Below are 17,261 nucleotides of genomic sequence, written 5' to 3'. Positions count from 1 at the left end.
CCCTCCCAAACTGTTCTGTTGCTGGTTCCCTATTGTACCTATGGGCCAAATTCTTGAATTCTCTGTTTTGCTGTGTCAGTCTCTGCCACCCCTGCCTTGGTCCATATGTCAGCTTCAGGTGAAGTTCCTGGCTAGTAAGTTTCCCCTCATCCTTATCACTGGCCTCTGAAATATATCACCTACGTTAAGTGATTATGATATTGCATAGCTTGTAACAGAGAAAGCCAAGGACAATTCTTGAAGAAGGTGGCACTGTGACAGGACAAATAATAGGGAAATAACAGCCAGCACCCTACACTCCCTCATGCCATAGTCCCTGCCCACCGTGAAACCCCCTGAGCCATCAGGCCCCACCTTGATCGACCCATGCCTCGCCCTGTCCCTCCCTGCAGGGCGGGGTTAATAGTCTTCAAGAAGGAGGTGAGGATCAGTGCTCAAGGACAAAGGCTGGCGGCAGAGGTGAGCAAGGAGCAGAGCACACAGGTGCGTTCCATGGGATGTTTGGGGAGAACTGAGAAGGGGCTAACCAAGCAGAGGAGAGAAGCAAGGGAAGAAGGGCGTGGAGGGAGGGGCAGGAGAAACAAAGACACAGAGAAGGGCCAGCCAGCGAGGGCAAGACCCCAGAGCAAGTCACAGAGGCTCTCAGTGCTCTCAGTGGCAGGCACCGACTGGCCAGGGGCAAGGAAGGAAGGCACAGTGAGGAGGTGGGCGGTGGAGGGGAGGGCATGCATCTGGTCTACGGCACGGAGGCCTCACCAGCTGCCACCATCTCCCTTGTCCTTCATGGCACCGTTGCCATCGTCCACCATCCCTGCTGCCCTTGTGGACGTTGGAACCGAGGGTTGTGCTGGGGAAGGTAAAGGTCTCCGCTGTATCTCTCTCCTTCTTGGCAAAGCAGAAAGAAATCTGCGGATAAGAGGTTGTAAAAAAAGAAAGGAGGCCCAGCAGGAAAAGACAGAAGAACATTAGGTGCATCTTACTAAGTGAAGAAAGTCAATCAGGAAAGTCTGTACACTGCATGATTCCCACCGTATGACTTCCTGGGAAAGGCAAAACCACGGAGACAGTAAAAGATCAGTGGTGGCCAGAGGTTAGAGGAGGGAGGGACGAACAGGTGAGCACAGAGGATATTTAGGGCAGTGAAACTATTCTATTTGATACTCTATTCTGTTTGGTGGATACGTGTCATTATGCACTTGTCAAAACTCCCAGGATGCAGACCACAAGAGTGAACCCTATTGGGAACTCTGGGCTCTGGGTGATCGCAACACATCAGGGCAGGCTCGCTGGTCATACCACGTCCACCACTCTGGTGTGGATGTTGATAATGGGGGATGCTTGCGTGGTGTTGCAGGGTGGGTAAGGGGTATATGGGAACTCTGCCTTCCACTCAGTTTTGCTGTGAATCTAAAGCTGTTCTAAAAATTGAAGTCTATTAAAAAAAAAAAAAAAAAGAGGCTCATCTAAAACTGAACAGGAGTTCACCCCATAACTTCCTGCTGGCTCTGGCTGGGCTCACCTGCTCCCTTCAGGCTGGGCCCCCAAGAGCACCCCCGAGATCATGTGAGTCGCTGGGCCTTCCCACCAGCACCCGTGGGACAAGACAAGGCAGCCAGAGGAATGTACCCATGATGGGCCATGACCAGGGAGCCAAGCCAGAGCAGCATGAGAGAGTGAGGGGGGAGGGGTCTGGCAGGGTAGAGAGGGGGGCTTCCAGACCGGCCTCACTCTGATTGCCAGGGCCAGGACAAGGGCTGTGGCTCCCAGTAGCCTGCCATCTCATCAGGTGGTGGCAAACACCTTTTACTGATCTACATCTGCAGAAGTGCTCATTAGCATCCACATAAAATACCAAAGAGCTGAGGGGCTCGGAGTGGAGAAGTAGCAGCAAAACAGAAAGTTCCTTGGCAGTGCAGGATTTTAGCCACCTTTGAAAGGAAGCAAAGGGTATGAAATTGGCACAGAGCTGGATGGAAAAGTGAGCTTCATGGGAGGGAAGAATCCACGAGGGAAATGGGACCTCTAGGTAATAAATGGGGGCTCAGTTGTTTGGAGCATGGTGAGGATCACACCAAGGTCCAGGGTTCAATCCCTGTACTACCAGCCACCAAAAAAAAGCAAAATAAAATAAAATAATAAAATGTATTTAACAAAGGGTCTGTGTTCCCAGCATGTGTGCAATACGATTTCCAAAAAACAAAGTGTCCATGGTGGTCAGGTTCTCTTCCAAAGTGAAGCATTGCTGTATTTCAGTTATACCTGAAGCCAATTGGGGTGAAATGCACCCCAAGTCCCAGCCCCACTGCCCCCAACCCTCCCTGCAGGTGGGCCCTGGGCCACCCAGGAGGAGGCTGGGCAAGGCAGAAGTTCTAAGGCCCAGGAATGGATTTGGATTAACTCTCTCTGTGCCTGTATGACTGCACAGGAGAAAATGCTTCCTCTAGATTTATCCCCAAGAGTTCTGACTTGGAGAGCAAAAGGCAATTACCTGTGAGCCCAGGAGTCTCTCAGAGTCCTTCATCCCATCTGCATGCCCGAGGTGTAAGTCAAGCCTCATACCTCAGGCACCACCTGTAGGGAGGGACTCCCAGGTTGACTTGGAGCCTCTAGGAAGTCAGTGAAAGGCAGCGAAGGCAGCTCTTCTGTGGAGAAATGACATGAGGAAGGTGACCCTCCAGACAGGGCCAGTAGCATCAAGGAGGACAATTGAGGGTCTGGAGAAACTAGGCTGGGAGACCCACAGCCAGTAGCTGCAGCAGAGGTTGTTTGAGAGCCAAGGTCTCCCAGAGACTCTTGCACATGGTAGGCTATGACGGGCGGCCCCACCCCAGGCACCAGGGAGGACAGAGTGGTGGCCACCAAGGTCTCCAACTTCAGCTATGTGCACAGGACTGCATTGGCAGCCTGGGGGATGGAGTTATGAGGTGAAGACCATGCCCTCCTCCCAAAAGGGAAGAGAAAGGGCATCTCTCTGAATCACTACCTGGGAACCCCACCCCCAAGGTGCTCCCGGTCAGCCTTGGATAGTCAAGAGACCACGGGGCAGGGGGAGAAACTGGGCACAACTGGCCCCTTGTCTTCTCCCTCAAAGCCACAGGCCTGCAGCCCAGTCACAGCTGAATTACTAGACATTGTTTAAAACTCTAAGTGTGCTGGTTTCGACAGACTGTAACATCATGATTTACTTTAAAAAGAATAGCCACCATTTCTGGAGTGTTTCCTGTAAGACAGGCATTGCTCCAAGCACTTTCTACTTACTGTCCAATTGATTTCTTTCGAGTACCCTAGAAGATAGGTACTGTTGTTATTATTTCCATTTTATGGTTGAGAAAATGAAGCCCCAGAGAGTTTAAGCAACGTGCCCAAGGTCACACAGCTAGTCCTAGCAGTGTGACTTACCAGGACTTGAACCCAGACAGCCTGATTTCAAAATTCTGCACTAAATTTCAAAATGTGTCTACCTAAAAAGTATTTTGTTACATCAGAAATGTAGCTTTGCTGTCAATACAGTTCTCTGTCTCTCCAGGACACAATAAACACTTGGGGCATGCAAGGGTCACAGCCTCTGGCTGCTGTGACTCACAGTGCCCCTGGCTGAGCAACCTCGAGGTGGAGAGACAAGAGCCATTTACCTACGTAAGCAGGTCCACAGGACTGTGAGAGGTTTACGGATGAATGAGGAGAGAGCAGAATTAAAATCCCTCGTGGAGATTTTCATGAAGTCCAATGTAAGCCTGGACAGAGATGTGGACAGTGCTGGGAACTGTGCGTGGGGCCCCACCTCCCCACGACGGCCTCCAGCTCAGGGCAGGGCACACAAACCCCAAGGCCAAGGGATGCCAAGGCCCCCGAGAGATGGAAACTCCTTTCCTCCCATATAACAGCTAACTTCATCTTCTCTGCTACATTCCAGAGCGATGGGGCGAAACACCCTGGCCTTCGGCTGGGCGGTGGCTGCCACCCTGGTGCTGCAGGTGGCTGCGACAGAGCACCCCGCATGGACCCTGCATGGCAAGGCTGGGGTGTTCGCCGACCTGAGCGCCCAGGAGCTGAAGGCCGTGCACAGCTTCCTCTGGTCCAGGAAGGAGCTGCAGCTGGAGTCCTCCAGCGCACTGACCCTGGCCAAGAACTCCGTGTTCCTCATTGAGATGCTGCTGCCCAAGAAGCAACACGTGCTGAGATACCTGGATAAGGGCGAACGGCGTCCTGTTCGGGAAGCCCGTGCTGTTATCTTCTTTGGAGCCCAGGAGCATCCCAATATCACCGAGTTTGCTGTGGGGCCCCTGCCATGGCCCTACTACATGCGAGCACTGTCCTTCAAGCACCAGCACCAGCCCTCCTGGGCATCCAGGCCCATCTCTGCGGCAGAGTACACTCTCCTCTATGACACCCTGAAGGAGGCCACCAAGCCCCTGCATCAATTTTTCCTTGATACCACAGGCTTTTCCTTCCAAGACTGCCAGGACAGATGCCTGACCTTCAGCGACGTGGCCCCCCGCGGCTTGGCTTCGGGCCAGCGCCGCAGTTGGTTTATCCTGCAGCGGGATGTGGAGGGCTATTTCTTGCACCCCACTGGGCTGGAGCTCCTAGTGGACCACGCGAGCACAGATGCCCGGCGCTGGACGGTGGAGCAGGTCTGGTACAACGGCAAGTTCTTTGCGAGCCCAGAAGAGCTGGCTCAGAAGTACGCCGATGGACAGGTGGACGTGGTGGTCCTGGAGGACCCCCTACCTGCGGCCAAGGGGGAGGAGGGCACAGAGGAGCCGCCCCTCTTCTCCTCCTACAAGGCCCGTGGGCCCTTCTCCACCCCCCACGGGGTGAGCGGTCCCCGCCTGGTGCAGCCGCAGGGTCCCCGCTACAGGCTGGAGGGCAACGCGGTGCTGTACGCGGGCTGGGCCTTCGCCTTCCGCCTACGCTCCTCCACCGGCCTGCAGGTCCTGAACGTGCACTTCCAGGGCCAGCGCATCGCCTACGAGGTCAGTGTGCAGGAGGCCGTGGCGTTCTACGGGGGACACTCGCCCGCGGGCATGCAGACCAAGTACATCGACGGGGGCTGGGGCCTGGGCACCCTCACTCACGAGCTAGCCCCCGGCATCGACTGCCCAGACACCGCCACTTTCCTGGACGCCCTCCACTACTACGACGCCGATGGCCCCGTCCACTATCCCCGAGCCATCTGCCTCTTCGAGATGCCCACAGGCGTGCCCATTCGGCGGCACTTTGATTCCAACTTCAGCGGAGGCTTCAACTTCTATGCGGGGCTGAAGGGCCAGGTGCTGGTGCTGCGGACAATGTCAACCGTCTACAACTACGACTACATCTGGGACTTCATCTTCTACTCCAACGGGGTGATGGAGGCAAAGATGCACGCCACCGGCTACGTGCATGCCACCTTCTACACCCCCGAGGGGCTGCGCCACGGCACCCGCCTGCACACCCACCTGATCGGCAACATGCACACTCACTTAGTGCATTACCGCGTCGACCTGGACGTGGCAGGTAGGACTCGGAACCAGACGCTCCCAGTCAGACATCTGCATGGGATCAATAAATTACGCTCCACAGGAGACGGCCCTAAAACTCTCTGGTGGCCGAAAAGCAGGAGTATTGCCCAGCCTGCTTCTGGAAAACCTGAAACTAGAAATTTACATGCCCCTGAAAAATGGAGAAAGTGAATAGTGCCCAAGGCTTACCCTGGATGTGACAGTGTGCACTGGCTGTCCCTGCCCTGGGGCTGTGTCGAGCCCCCAGGGGGTGGGAGGTGGGGAGTGAGCATAGAAAGGTTCAAGGGGCAGGAGAGGAGACAGTCCCCAGGAAGATAAGAAATGTCACTGCCTAGCACTTTGAGATGGAGTGTAGAGTCATCTGGGGATGCCCAGTGTGTCTCTTAGATGAATGATGTCACTGTAAAAGAATGGCATGGGTGGAACAACGGGTTGGCCTGACGTCAAGTCCTGTAACAGAACAAGGCCACCACGACCAGATGGCGGCTTCCACCAGCTCAGCCCAATTCTCCCCTCTGGTCCCAGAGGACACTGGACACAGCCCCTCACGCCTGGAGAAAGACGGCTCTGGGATTGCAGCCACAGTAGACAGGCTGGAGCACAGACCCTGAGAGGAGTGGCCCAGAGTCACAATAGAATCACCGCAGTTGCCATGACTGACCCAGAGTTGTCTTCTAGCTCCTCTGCTTTTTGGGGTTTTGTTCATCCCTCCCCCACCCCCCCCACCCCCCACAGCTGGCCCAGTGCCTGTCCCAACATTCTCTTTGTGGCTGATGGTTGGCTGTCAGATGTGGTCTAGGATGACGATCCTGTGCAGAATGGAGTCCGTTCTGGGACTTGATTCTCATTCTCCCTGTCCCTGCATACCTCCAGGCACCGAGAATAGCTTCCAGACATTGCAGATGAAGCTGGAAAACATCACCAACCCCTGGAGCCCAGGACATCACCTGGTCCAGCCAACTCTCCAGCAGACGCATTACCCCCGGGAGCGCCAGGCAGCCTTCCGCTTCGGACGGGCGCTGCCCAAGTTCTTGCTCTTCACCAGCCCTGAGAAGAACCCCTGGGGCCACAGGCGCAGCTACCGCCTGCAGATCCACTCCTCTGCCCACCAAGTGCTGCCCCTGGGCTGGCAGGAGGAGCGGGGCATCACGTGGGCCAGGTGAGGGGGGCCCAGGGAGGTTGGTGGAGGGCCAGAAGCTCCGCCCGGCGTGGGTGCATGTCTTTGTGTCTGTGTCTGTCTGCGTTTCTTTCTCTGAGATTCTGTGTCTGTGTCACGGGCACGTGTCTTTGTGAGTTTGGAGCAGGCGAGTGGAGGACTCATGCTGAGTACTGCACATCAGTTGACAGCAGCTGGTCTTGCTGATTCCTCTAAGATACTGTCATTTGGGGGAAGGCAGTGACTTTCTCTATCACTGACCCTGAAGATGTTCCCTGGGTGGGTGGGAGGCTGCCCTGGTGCCCAGAGCCACCTGGCTTCTCCTCTGCCCGGCAGGTACCCCCTGGCAGTGACCAAATACCGGGAATCTGAGCTGTGCAGCAGCAGCATCTACAACCAGAATGACCCCTGGGACCCACCTGTGGTCTTTGAAGAGTTTCTTCACAACAATGAGAACATTGAAAATGAGGTACTGGCCCAGCCCCCAATCCTGCCCAACTCTGGCCCTGCCCCCTTCCAGCCCTAGCCCAAGACCACCCTCCTCACCATCAGAGACTCCTAACCACCCTGTACCCGGATCTGTCCCTGGGCCCAAGAGCGGTGGCTTGCTGTGTGGAGGGCAAGTTCAGAGGTCACCACAGATCTGCACATTTCTTTAAAATGGGGCTTGAGAGGATTTCAGGAAGTTTCTAGGCATGGCTGAAAATGCCTAAAGGCCAGAGTGGCCTCCAGTGATCAGGATTCAGCACCACCCTGCCACTGAAGCCCACCCCTCTCTCCCGCAGGACTTGGTGGCCTGGGTGACGGTGGGCTTCCTGCACATCCCCCACTCAGAGGACATTCCCAGCACAGCCACACCTGGAAATTCTGTGGGCTTCCTGCTCCGGCCCTTCAACTTTTTCCCTGAAGACCCATCCCTGGCGTCCAGAGACACCGTCATCGTGTGGCCTCAAGACAGTGGCCCCAACCATGTCCAGCGCTGGACCCCTGAGGACAAGGACTGTTTAATGCCTCCCCCTTTTAGCTACAATGGGACCTACAGGCCCATGTGAAGGACGCTGCCCCCAACTCCCACCTAAAAGCCCAAGAGCCCCACAGGGTGGACAGTGAGCCCCTCAGCACCCGGCTCTGTGTGCTGCTTCTTGGGGGAGGCACAGTGGCCAGGGCCTCACTCAGGCCACGCATGCAGGACACACGTGTGCAGGTGTGAGAGCACACGGCCCTGGGCCCCTTTCACACTGCACTCCAGAAGAGACCTCCATTACTGATGCGGAGAAGCTCATTGGAATACTAGATTTACCTATCAGATGGGTTTTTTAAAAACCTGAGACTGACAACTCCCTCTTGGGGAGGCCGTCGGAGAATGCTCCAGCGTCAATGATGCACGCAAAATGGCACAACCATAGGAAGATACTGTGGGAAAATCTAGCAGAATTACCAACACCTTTACCCTTTGGCAGACTGATCTGACTTCTAGGGGCTTATCCCCAAGATCTATCCATACATGCAGGAAAAATATATGTATAAGGTGATTCATTGCAGCATAGTTTGTAACAGCAAAAGTGTGGAAACGATTGACTTTCCATCTACAGGAAAGACCAGTTGAATAAACTATGGCTCAAGCACACGTGCAGCTCTGGGTGGTTGTAAAAGGAGGTGTGGATAAAGACATCCTGTGCACTGATAGGAAAGACCTTCAGGATATGTTGAGTAAGAAAAAGAAATAGGCGTAGAATTATATACGTGTGTTTATATATATATAGAGTATGCTAACTTTGTGTAAAAAAGGAGAGGAGGTTATATATAATTGTCTTCACATGGATGATGGGTTGTTTTGTTTGTTTCTTGTTTGTTTTTTGAGTGATGAGAGCCTGAGGGAACAGAGGGGGACAAGTAGGGAGGGCTGGGCGATGGCAAGGCCGGGTAGACAGGGAGGGGCTGGGGACAAGCCCAGGGTAATCACAGGGTTCTCCTCAGAGGGACGTCAGAGAGGAGAGAAGCTGTGCAGCTGGCTTTGAAGATGGATCAAGGGGCCCCGGCCACCAAATGTGTGGGCCTAGTCTAGAGGCTGGGAAAGACAAGGAAACTGATTTCCCCTTGAGCCTCCATTAGGAACACAGCCCTGAAGACCTCTGGAACTGTAAGAGAGTAGATTCTGGTGTGTGAAGACACTACATTTGTGGAAATGTGTTTATAGCAGCCATAGAAACTACTACAACAAGTGTGGAGTGTCCTTTCTAAGGGACTGTTGACAGGAAAACATAAAAAGCAAGTGGATGCGAGCATCTGTCCCTTCCCACCCCGTGGCTCCCAGACTCTGCCTGGAGCTTGGCAGCCAAGGCAAGCACGGGGACGATGACCCACTGACCAGGAGCAGAAACGGGCAGGTCGGGTCACAAAAGTCCAGGGACAGCCAGGCCAAACATGACGAGTAGGGCTGGGTCCTGGATCTTCAACTGGACAGTCCAATGAAGCCAATTCCAACCCTGCTCCTTCCCCAAGAAAACAGGAAAGAAGGCTGTGATTGGTTCAGAGGAGCATTTTAGGGGGGCTCAGATGAGAGTGGAGTTAGAAACCAGGGTCCAAGGGGCTGAGTCTGTGTGTGTGACTGCTGCCACCTGGCCACACCAGAGGCAGCCTAAAGACCAAAAGCTGTCCCTTACTTTACACCTGTCTCTTCTCATAGTCTTGTCTGATTGTTGTGCATTTATTGGGCACTCAGTGGCACTTGTTGAGTAACTAGTGACTAAGAGCCTAAGGAATACAAATTCCAAACACACATACCCCTCACAGCCTCCCTTCCTTACCCTGATGAATTTTTGTCCTTCACCCCAAATAATGATTTGGCCATTCCCTCAAGTATCACAGCCCCATCTCCCAACACCACCCCAAAAGAGAGGACTAGAGGGCCTGAGCCTCACTGCTTAGAATCCTGGGGGCCCTGCCTGCCTCTCTTGCAGGCTCCATCACTGTGACCCTCGCAGGCTACCATCTTCCAGCCTCCTCCCCTGTGGTCCCCGGCTCCCACTTTCCAGCATTTCTCTCCTTGCTCAGCCTTCCTCTAAGCCTTATGCAAACTCCAGAACGTGGCTGGCCAGGCACACAAATATAAGGAAGACTAAGTCCTGTCCTGAAGACGTCCACAGTCAGGGGGAGACTGGCCAGCACAACAGTGCCCTTTTCCAGACCCTGAGAAACCAAAGAAGACATCAGTTAACATTGTGAGGTTGTTGCCCAGGGAAGGAACCAAACACTTAATTAAGAATTTCAACAGAGTCTTTACTTTCCAGCCAGCGACTGCCTCCCCTAGGTATCTCGGTAGAACAGCCCCAAGCTTTGGTCTGGTGGGGCTTATAAAGGCAAAACCACATCCCATTGGCACACGGGTTTGTCCAGGTGCACAAAGCAAGCTAGGTCACAGAAGCCAAGGTGGGCAGTTAAAACAATGAGGCATAAAAATTTTCATTGTGTATGGTTTCTGTTTCTATGCAACAGTTTCTGTTTTCATCGGTTTCTCATGTGGGGTGGAGTGAAGGGGGTTAGTCTGTTATAGTTCCCGTTTCTATGAGAAGGTCGATGGTTTCTCACATGGAGGGGGTTTAGCCTGTGTCTACCTAAGAAGATGGAGTTAGTATTGCTCAGGGTCTTCTGTTTCATTAATATATGTTGATTCCACCTCAAAGCAAATCAAAATCCTTCAGGACTCTAGGATAACATCAAGGGTGAGAACGGAAGCCAAACAGAGCCTTGGACAAGAATTTGCACCTGGCCCTTTACACATCCCCTCCCTCCTGCTTTTCACTTCCCACATCCCATTCCCTCCACCTCCCCCCTTAAAAACCCCTAGGCAAATCTGAGCTTGGGAGATGGGTTAGCCTACCATCTCCTTCAGGTCACCAGTCTTGAATAAAGCTGCCTTCCCTTTTCACCAATATTTGACTTTTGAAATGTTTGTTTCTGTTTGATGGCGGGCAGCCAGTCTTGGGTTTGGTACCAGCTCTGCATCTGCTGAAGCTGCGAAACTGTTTCAAAGGTTGTCTATGGCTCCAACCTCCCAAATTCTTTACATCTTAGAGCAGTGTCTCCAGTTTGCATGCTACTTTAGAAACTCTTTATTTTCTACTCCCAAGGTAAGGGTTTTCTCCTTTCGCCCACAACATCCATACTTGCAGCAAAATAAAATATGCCATGATGAAAAACTGTTTTCATTTTCCATGCCAATTCCAATCTAGGAGAGCATCTGCTCTCCTAGAGGAACTGCAGGCAGCACAAACTAACCACCCAACCATGGTCCAGCTGGATAAAGCTACTTGCAACTGACAGTCCAAGAAACAGGATGCTGAAAAGGAGACTAGAAATTGCCCTAAATGCAATGTCTTGTGCTGCACACTCCTCCAAAATCTTGGGGGATTATTTAACCCACCTTCTTTCTAATCACTGTGGTCATTGACCTTGTGGCTTACCAGTGACAGCCACCATCCACACTCAAGATCCACCCAGCCACTCAGCGGCCCCTCAGCCCCCACCCACAAATCAGAGGCTGAAGTCCACCCGTAGCCACCTCAGTGACCCCAGTTCTGATGAAAGATGAGTTCCTGGATAAGCCAGATGGTGCCTCCAATGCGACGAAACTTAGCATATCAGGACCGGAGACAGTGCACCCCAAAGCCCAGACCTTGCACTAGATCTGTGCAGCCAAGGCCTCACTCCCCTCCCTGTGGCCCACCCCCACTGGGAAGGGGGAAATTAACAAAAATCACACAACTTCCCAACCAAACTGAAGTGGGGCTCCTTTACACCTAGAAAGAAAAGCCCCAGACCACAACAGCAGAAAGCCCCTCTGCTTCTACCCGGCTTTCTGTGGAATGAGCCTCCTCTGCCTGTCCCCAAGAGTACTTCACCCTCTCTGGTTCCTGTGTTCCTAGTTCTCACCCAATTGCCATCTGTCCATTAGTGATGCCTGTTCTTCCACATCTAGTCTGGGTTTTCTAAATGAGTTTCTAAGTATTTACCATAGTAGATCCAGGCCATGATCCTAACTCAGCATCCCAACATCACCAAACCATCACCAAGCCCCTCCTGAGATGGAAACATCTTCCCAAAGAAGAAAATGTGGGAAGAAGTGTGGTAGGGAAAATGTGAGGGCACAGTCAGAACATTCCGAGTTTCCTATAGCTGCTCCAGCCCAGCTGTACATTGAGAGGCAACACGGATGAGGGTTTACAGTGCAGGCTCAGGAATCTCTCAAATCTCTGCCTCCATCTTCACGTGGCTGCCTTCCCTGGGTGTGTCTGTGTCTCTCCTCTCATAAGGACACCAGTCATTATATTAGGGCCCAGCTTAATCCAGTATGTCCTCATCTTAACTCAATTACATCTGCAAAGACCCTATTTGTAAATAAGGTCACAAACACAGGTACTAGGGATTAGGACATGAACACATCTTTTGCGGTTCACAATTCAGCCCACAACACAAATCTTCCCTATATCTCTAAGTTTCAAGGGAAGACACAGAATTCTGTATAGTCTCACCAGGACTAGAAGAGCCAGTTCCCAAGTCTTTGGACTCATGGCAAGTGTGATGGATGCTCCCTTAGCCTCTGTTCTATTTTTCTTCTGATGTATCTCTCCATACTGCAGACACTAGAAAGCTAAAATTCTACATTGCCCAGATTCTTTGACAGCTGGAGCTCTGCATGTAATTAGTTTCTACCAATTAGAAACACTTGCATAAGAACTGGGAGATGGAAGTGAGGCCAAAACTGTCTTCCTGCCCTTGTTGGTGTTTTGTTTTGCAGGTCATGGAACGGCAACCGCATTCCACTCCTCAGCCTCCTAGGTCTACAGAGGCAGCTGTGGGGGGACTTGGGGGAGTCACTGCCATGCACACGTGTGTGGCGTTGCACGGCCTGTTTTTGCAGAGGAGACCTGGCCTCATCAATGAATGGGTTCCAGAACCAAAAACTTTCTCAGTTCCAGAAGCTGGGCAAGGGATCTTGATGTTTTGGGATGGCTGTCCTCGGCCATCCTTGACTTCTGCTGATATACATGCTGAGTAGTTTCTGTCTTGGCTGCTCAACTCTTTTGCTCCTGTGAATACTGTATCAACCATTTCCATAACTCTCTGTATTCAGGTCCACCTGCCTGATCAGGAACAAGACAAGGATATCTGCTGTCACCACTTCTACTCAACATTGTACTGGAGGTTCTATCTAGGGCAATTAGGCAAGAAAGTAAAATTAAAAGATATCCACATTAGAAAAAAAGAAGTAAAAACATTTCTAACTGCAGATGACATAATCTTGTATATAGATCATGGATATTCTAAGGAATCCACTAAAAAGTCATTAGAGCAAATAAATGACTTTAGCAAGGTCTCAGGATATAAGATCAATACACAAAACTCAATTGTATTTCTAAACTCTAGCAATGAGCAAAAAATAAACAAAATTTCTCTTAAATTCCATATACAATAGCATCAAAAAGAACAAAACACTTAGGAATAAATTTAACAAATGAAGTGTAAAACCTATTCTCTGAATATTACACAACATTGTGGAAAGAAATTAAAGAGTGAAATAAGCCAGGCACAGAGGGAAAAATACTGCATGTTCTCACTCATAAGTGGGAGCTAAGAGAGAAAGAAGGAAGGAAAGAAAGACCACAGTGGTGCATTGGACTTGCAGAGGGAGAGAGCAGACCTAGGGACACAAAGTGGAGTGGGGGAGGGGGAAGGAGAAGGGAGGTCAGGGATTATTTGGGTGGGGTACACGGGGAATAATCACAGTTTGTGGTATTGAGCATGCTGACAGCATTGATCTGGCCATCACATCTTGGGCACAAGTGGTAATGGTCAGCTTTGTACCATATGAATATGCATAACCAATAAATTTTTTTTTAAAAAGAAATTAAAGGATAACTAAATCAATGGAAAGGCAACTATGTTCATAGATCAGAAGACTTAATATTAAGATGGCAATATACCCAATATTGATGTACAGATTCAATATTATCCCTATTAAAACCTCAGCTGGATTCTTTGCAGAAATTTAAAAGCTGATCCTAAAATTCACATGGAAATTCAAGGGATCTAGAACGGCCAAAACAATCTTGACAAAGAACAAAGCTGAAAGACCAGCACTTCCCTATTCCAAAACTTACTACAGTGTCAAGACAGCGTGGTACTGGTATAAGGACAGACATACAGACCAACGCAGTAGAGCTGAGAGTTCTGAAATAAACCCTCACATGCAGAGTTGATTGATTTTTGACAAAGGTACCAAAACAATTCAATGGAGAAACAATAGCCTTTCCATAGTCAGTGCTGGGTCAACTAGGTGTTCACATGTAAAAGAATGAAACTGGAACCCCATTTCACGTGATATATAAAAAATAACTCAAAATGAATCAAAGACCTAAGTGTAAAAACTAAAACTCCAGAATAAAATGTAATTATAATTCTTCATGACTTTGGATTAGGCAATGATTCCTGAGATATGACAACAAAAGCGCAAGCAACAAATGAACAAAATATGTAAATTGATATACAGTTTCAGTATTTTGTCTCCCCAAAGATCATGTTGAAATCTGGTCTCCAATGTGGCAGTGTTGGGAGGTATTTGGGTCATGGGGGCAGGTCCATCAGGAATAGATTAACATCCTGGGGGGGGAGGGAGGGAGGGAGTTCTCACTCTGTTAGTTCCCAGGAGAGTTCAAGGAGCCTGGCACCTCCCCTGCTTCTCTCTCTTGCTTCCTCTCACCATGTGGTCCTGAGCCCACAGCTACCCACCATGAATAAAAGCAGCCTGAGACCCACGCCAGATGCAGTGATCCCAGAATCGTGAGCCAAATAAATCTCGTTTCTTTATAAATTGCCCAGTCTCAGGTATTCTGTTATAGCAACACAAAGAAGGACTAAAACAATTGAAATTCATTAAAGTTTAAAAATCTTTTTGCTTCAAAGGATAGTATCAAGAAAATGAAAGACAACCCACAGAATGGGAGAAAACACTCACAAATCATTTATCTGATAAGGGTCTTGTATCTAAAATATATAAAGAACTCTTACAACCCCGTTTTAAAAAAAAAGGGAAATGACCCTTTTTCAAATTTTTAAATAGGCGGAGGATCTGAATAGACATTTCTCCAAGGAAGATATATAAATGGCCAATCACATAAGAAAGGTTGTTCAATATCATTAGTTATAAGGGAAATGCAAATCAAAACCCCAGTGCGATATCAACTCATACCCACCAGGATGGCTATAATCAAAAAGACAGATAACAACAAGTGTTGGTGAGAATGTGGAGAAACTGTAAACCTCACACACTGCTGGTGTATGTAAAATGGTGCAATCACTTTGGAAAACAGTCTGGTGGTTCTTCAAAAGGTGAAACATAGAGCTACAATATAACACAGAATTTCTACTCGTAGGTATATACCCAAGAAAAACGAAAACATGTGTCCCCACAAAAAACTTGTACACAAATGTTCATAGCAGCATTATTCACAACAGTCATAAAGTGGAAATGACTCAAATGTTCAACTGACAAACAGATAAACAAAATGTGGTATATCCATACGATGGAATATTATTCTGCAATAAAAAGGAATGTAGTGATACATGCTACAACATGGATGAACCTTGAAAATACTATGCTAAATGAAAGAAGACAATCACCAAAGACCAAATAATATATGATTCTAATTACATGAAATGCCTGTGATACACAAATCCATAGAGACAGAAAGTAGATTAGTGGCTGCCAGCATCTGGGAGGACTGGGGAAATGGGGGGCAGCTGCTTATGAGTATGGGGTTTCTTTTGGAAGTGATGAAAATGCTCTAAAGTTGATTGTGGTGACAAATGCATAACTCTGTGAATATACTAAAAGCCACTGAGTGTACATTTTAAGTGTACATTTAAGAATGAATTGTATAATATGTGGATTACACTTCAATAAAGCTGTTATTTTAAAAAGGAATACTCTCCACTATTTATTAAGTAATAAAGGCAAGTCATGGAAAAATAAATTGCATGATTCCATTTATGTAAACAAAGAAGACAATATTTGTACATGTGCTTTAATGTTTTATGAGCATTTATTCATATATTGTGTCTGCAATCTTGAAAAGCTTAATTACTAAAAGACAGAAATCCTAATATATGACAAAATGGAATTTATAGCAAAGAAATATTAAAAGGGACAAAGAGATATGTTTCAACTATAGATGAAAAGAGACTTCAGAGGCACATCAACTAATTATATGAATTTTATTAGGATCCTAATTTGAGCAAAGAGAACCATAAAATTTATAAGACAACTGGGAAATTTGAACACTGGATATTTGATGATATTAGGGAATTATTATTAAATTTTTTAGGTGTGATGGTAGTACTGTGGTTACATTTTTAAGAGTTCCTTGTCTTTTATAGATAAATGCTGATATATTCACTGTTTAAATGATATGATGTTTGTCATTTGCTTCAAAATAATCCTGTTTCAGGTGTGTGAAATAGTTTGTGGAGTACAGGTGTTCCTCAGTATCTATGGAGGATTGGTTCCAGGACCTGCTGTGGATACAAAAATCCATAGATGCTCAAGTCTCTTATATAAAATGGTGTAGTGTATGCATATAACCTATGCAAATCTTCCCATATACTTTAAATTACCTATAGATTACTTATAATATCTAATACAATGTAAATGCTATGTAAATTGTTGTTATACTGTATTGTTTAGGGGGGGAAGTCTGTACATGCTCAGTACAGACACAACCATTCTTTATCTGAAACATGCAAATATATTTGATCCACAGATGGTTGAATCCATGGATGCAGAACCCACAGATATGAAGGGCTGACTGTATAGATGAAATGAGAATGGCCAGGAATTTTTGAAGCTGGATGATAGATTCAGGAGAGTTCATTAAATTCTTCTCTCAACTTCTGTATAGGTTTGAAAGAGGTATAATATGTCTTGATGAAAGAAACAATAGGTCAAGAAGATATAATATATATGCACCTAACAACATAATCTCAAGTTCCAGAAGAAAGAAAAACCAACAATCTAGCTGATTTAGCACATACGTCTCAGAAACCAATAGATCAAGTAGAAAAAAACATAAGCAAAAATATAGACTGAATAATATATTTAATGAACTCACAGTTATATATAAACCTCTATACTTAGCAAATAAAAAATGCATGTGTATAGAGTGTACACAAAACATTCATAAAAATTAACCAAATAATAATTATAAAGAAAGCCTCAAATTCTAAAAAATCAAAAGCACACAGACCATGTTCTGAGACCAAAATGTAAGGAAAGACATAAAAAAGATCTGAGTAAGTGAAAAGATAATCCATGTTCTTTGATAGCATGGCTTAACATTATAAATATATCAATTCTTCTCAAATGTTTTTCATAATTCCAATCCTAATCAAAATCCTAACTAGAATTTTTGAAGGGTTTAATGAACTCATTCTAAGACATATGAAAAAATAAAGGTTCACAAATGGTGAAATCAACTCTTATAAAGAAAGACATAGAAGGAAGACTTGTCCTATCAAATATTAATGTACACTAAAAAGCCATAGAA

At 48.0% G+C, this 17,261-nt stretch overlaps 1 protein-coding gene across 1 annotated transcript in view; it reads left to right on the top strand.

Moving 5' to 3' along the window:
• AOC1 (amine oxidase copper containing 1) overlaps nucleotides 1-7,712 on the top strand; it is a 39,296-nt gene extending 31,584 nt beyond the window's left edge. The window contains exons 4-9 of the mRNA XM_063100974.1: nucleotides 393-483; nucleotides 1,533-1,673; nucleotides 3,885-5,499; nucleotides 6,378-6,663; nucleotides 6,997-7,129; nucleotides 7,446-7,712. Coding sequence (XP_062957044.1) covers nucleotides 393-483; nucleotides 1,533-1,673; nucleotides 3,885-5,499; nucleotides 6,378-6,663; nucleotides 6,997-7,129; nucleotides 7,446-7,712 — 2,533 coding nt within the window. The remainder of the gene's footprint in view (nucleotides 1-392; nucleotides 484-1,532; nucleotides 1,674-3,884; nucleotides 5,500-6,377; nucleotides 6,664-6,996; nucleotides 7,130-7,445) is intronic.
• The last annotated feature ends 9,549 nt before the right edge of the window (nucleotides 7,713-17,261 follow it).

This window comes from Cynocephalus volans, chromosome 6 (genome assembly GCF_027409185.1).
Source record: "Cynocephalus volans isolate mCynVol1 chromosome 6, mCynVol1.pri, whole genome shotgun sequence".
NCBI classification, from domain to species: Eukaryota; Metazoa; Chordata; class Mammalia; order Dermoptera; family Cynocephalidae; genus Cynocephalus; species Cynocephalus volans.
This window is presented reverse-complemented; position numbering and strand designations above follow the sequence as displayed.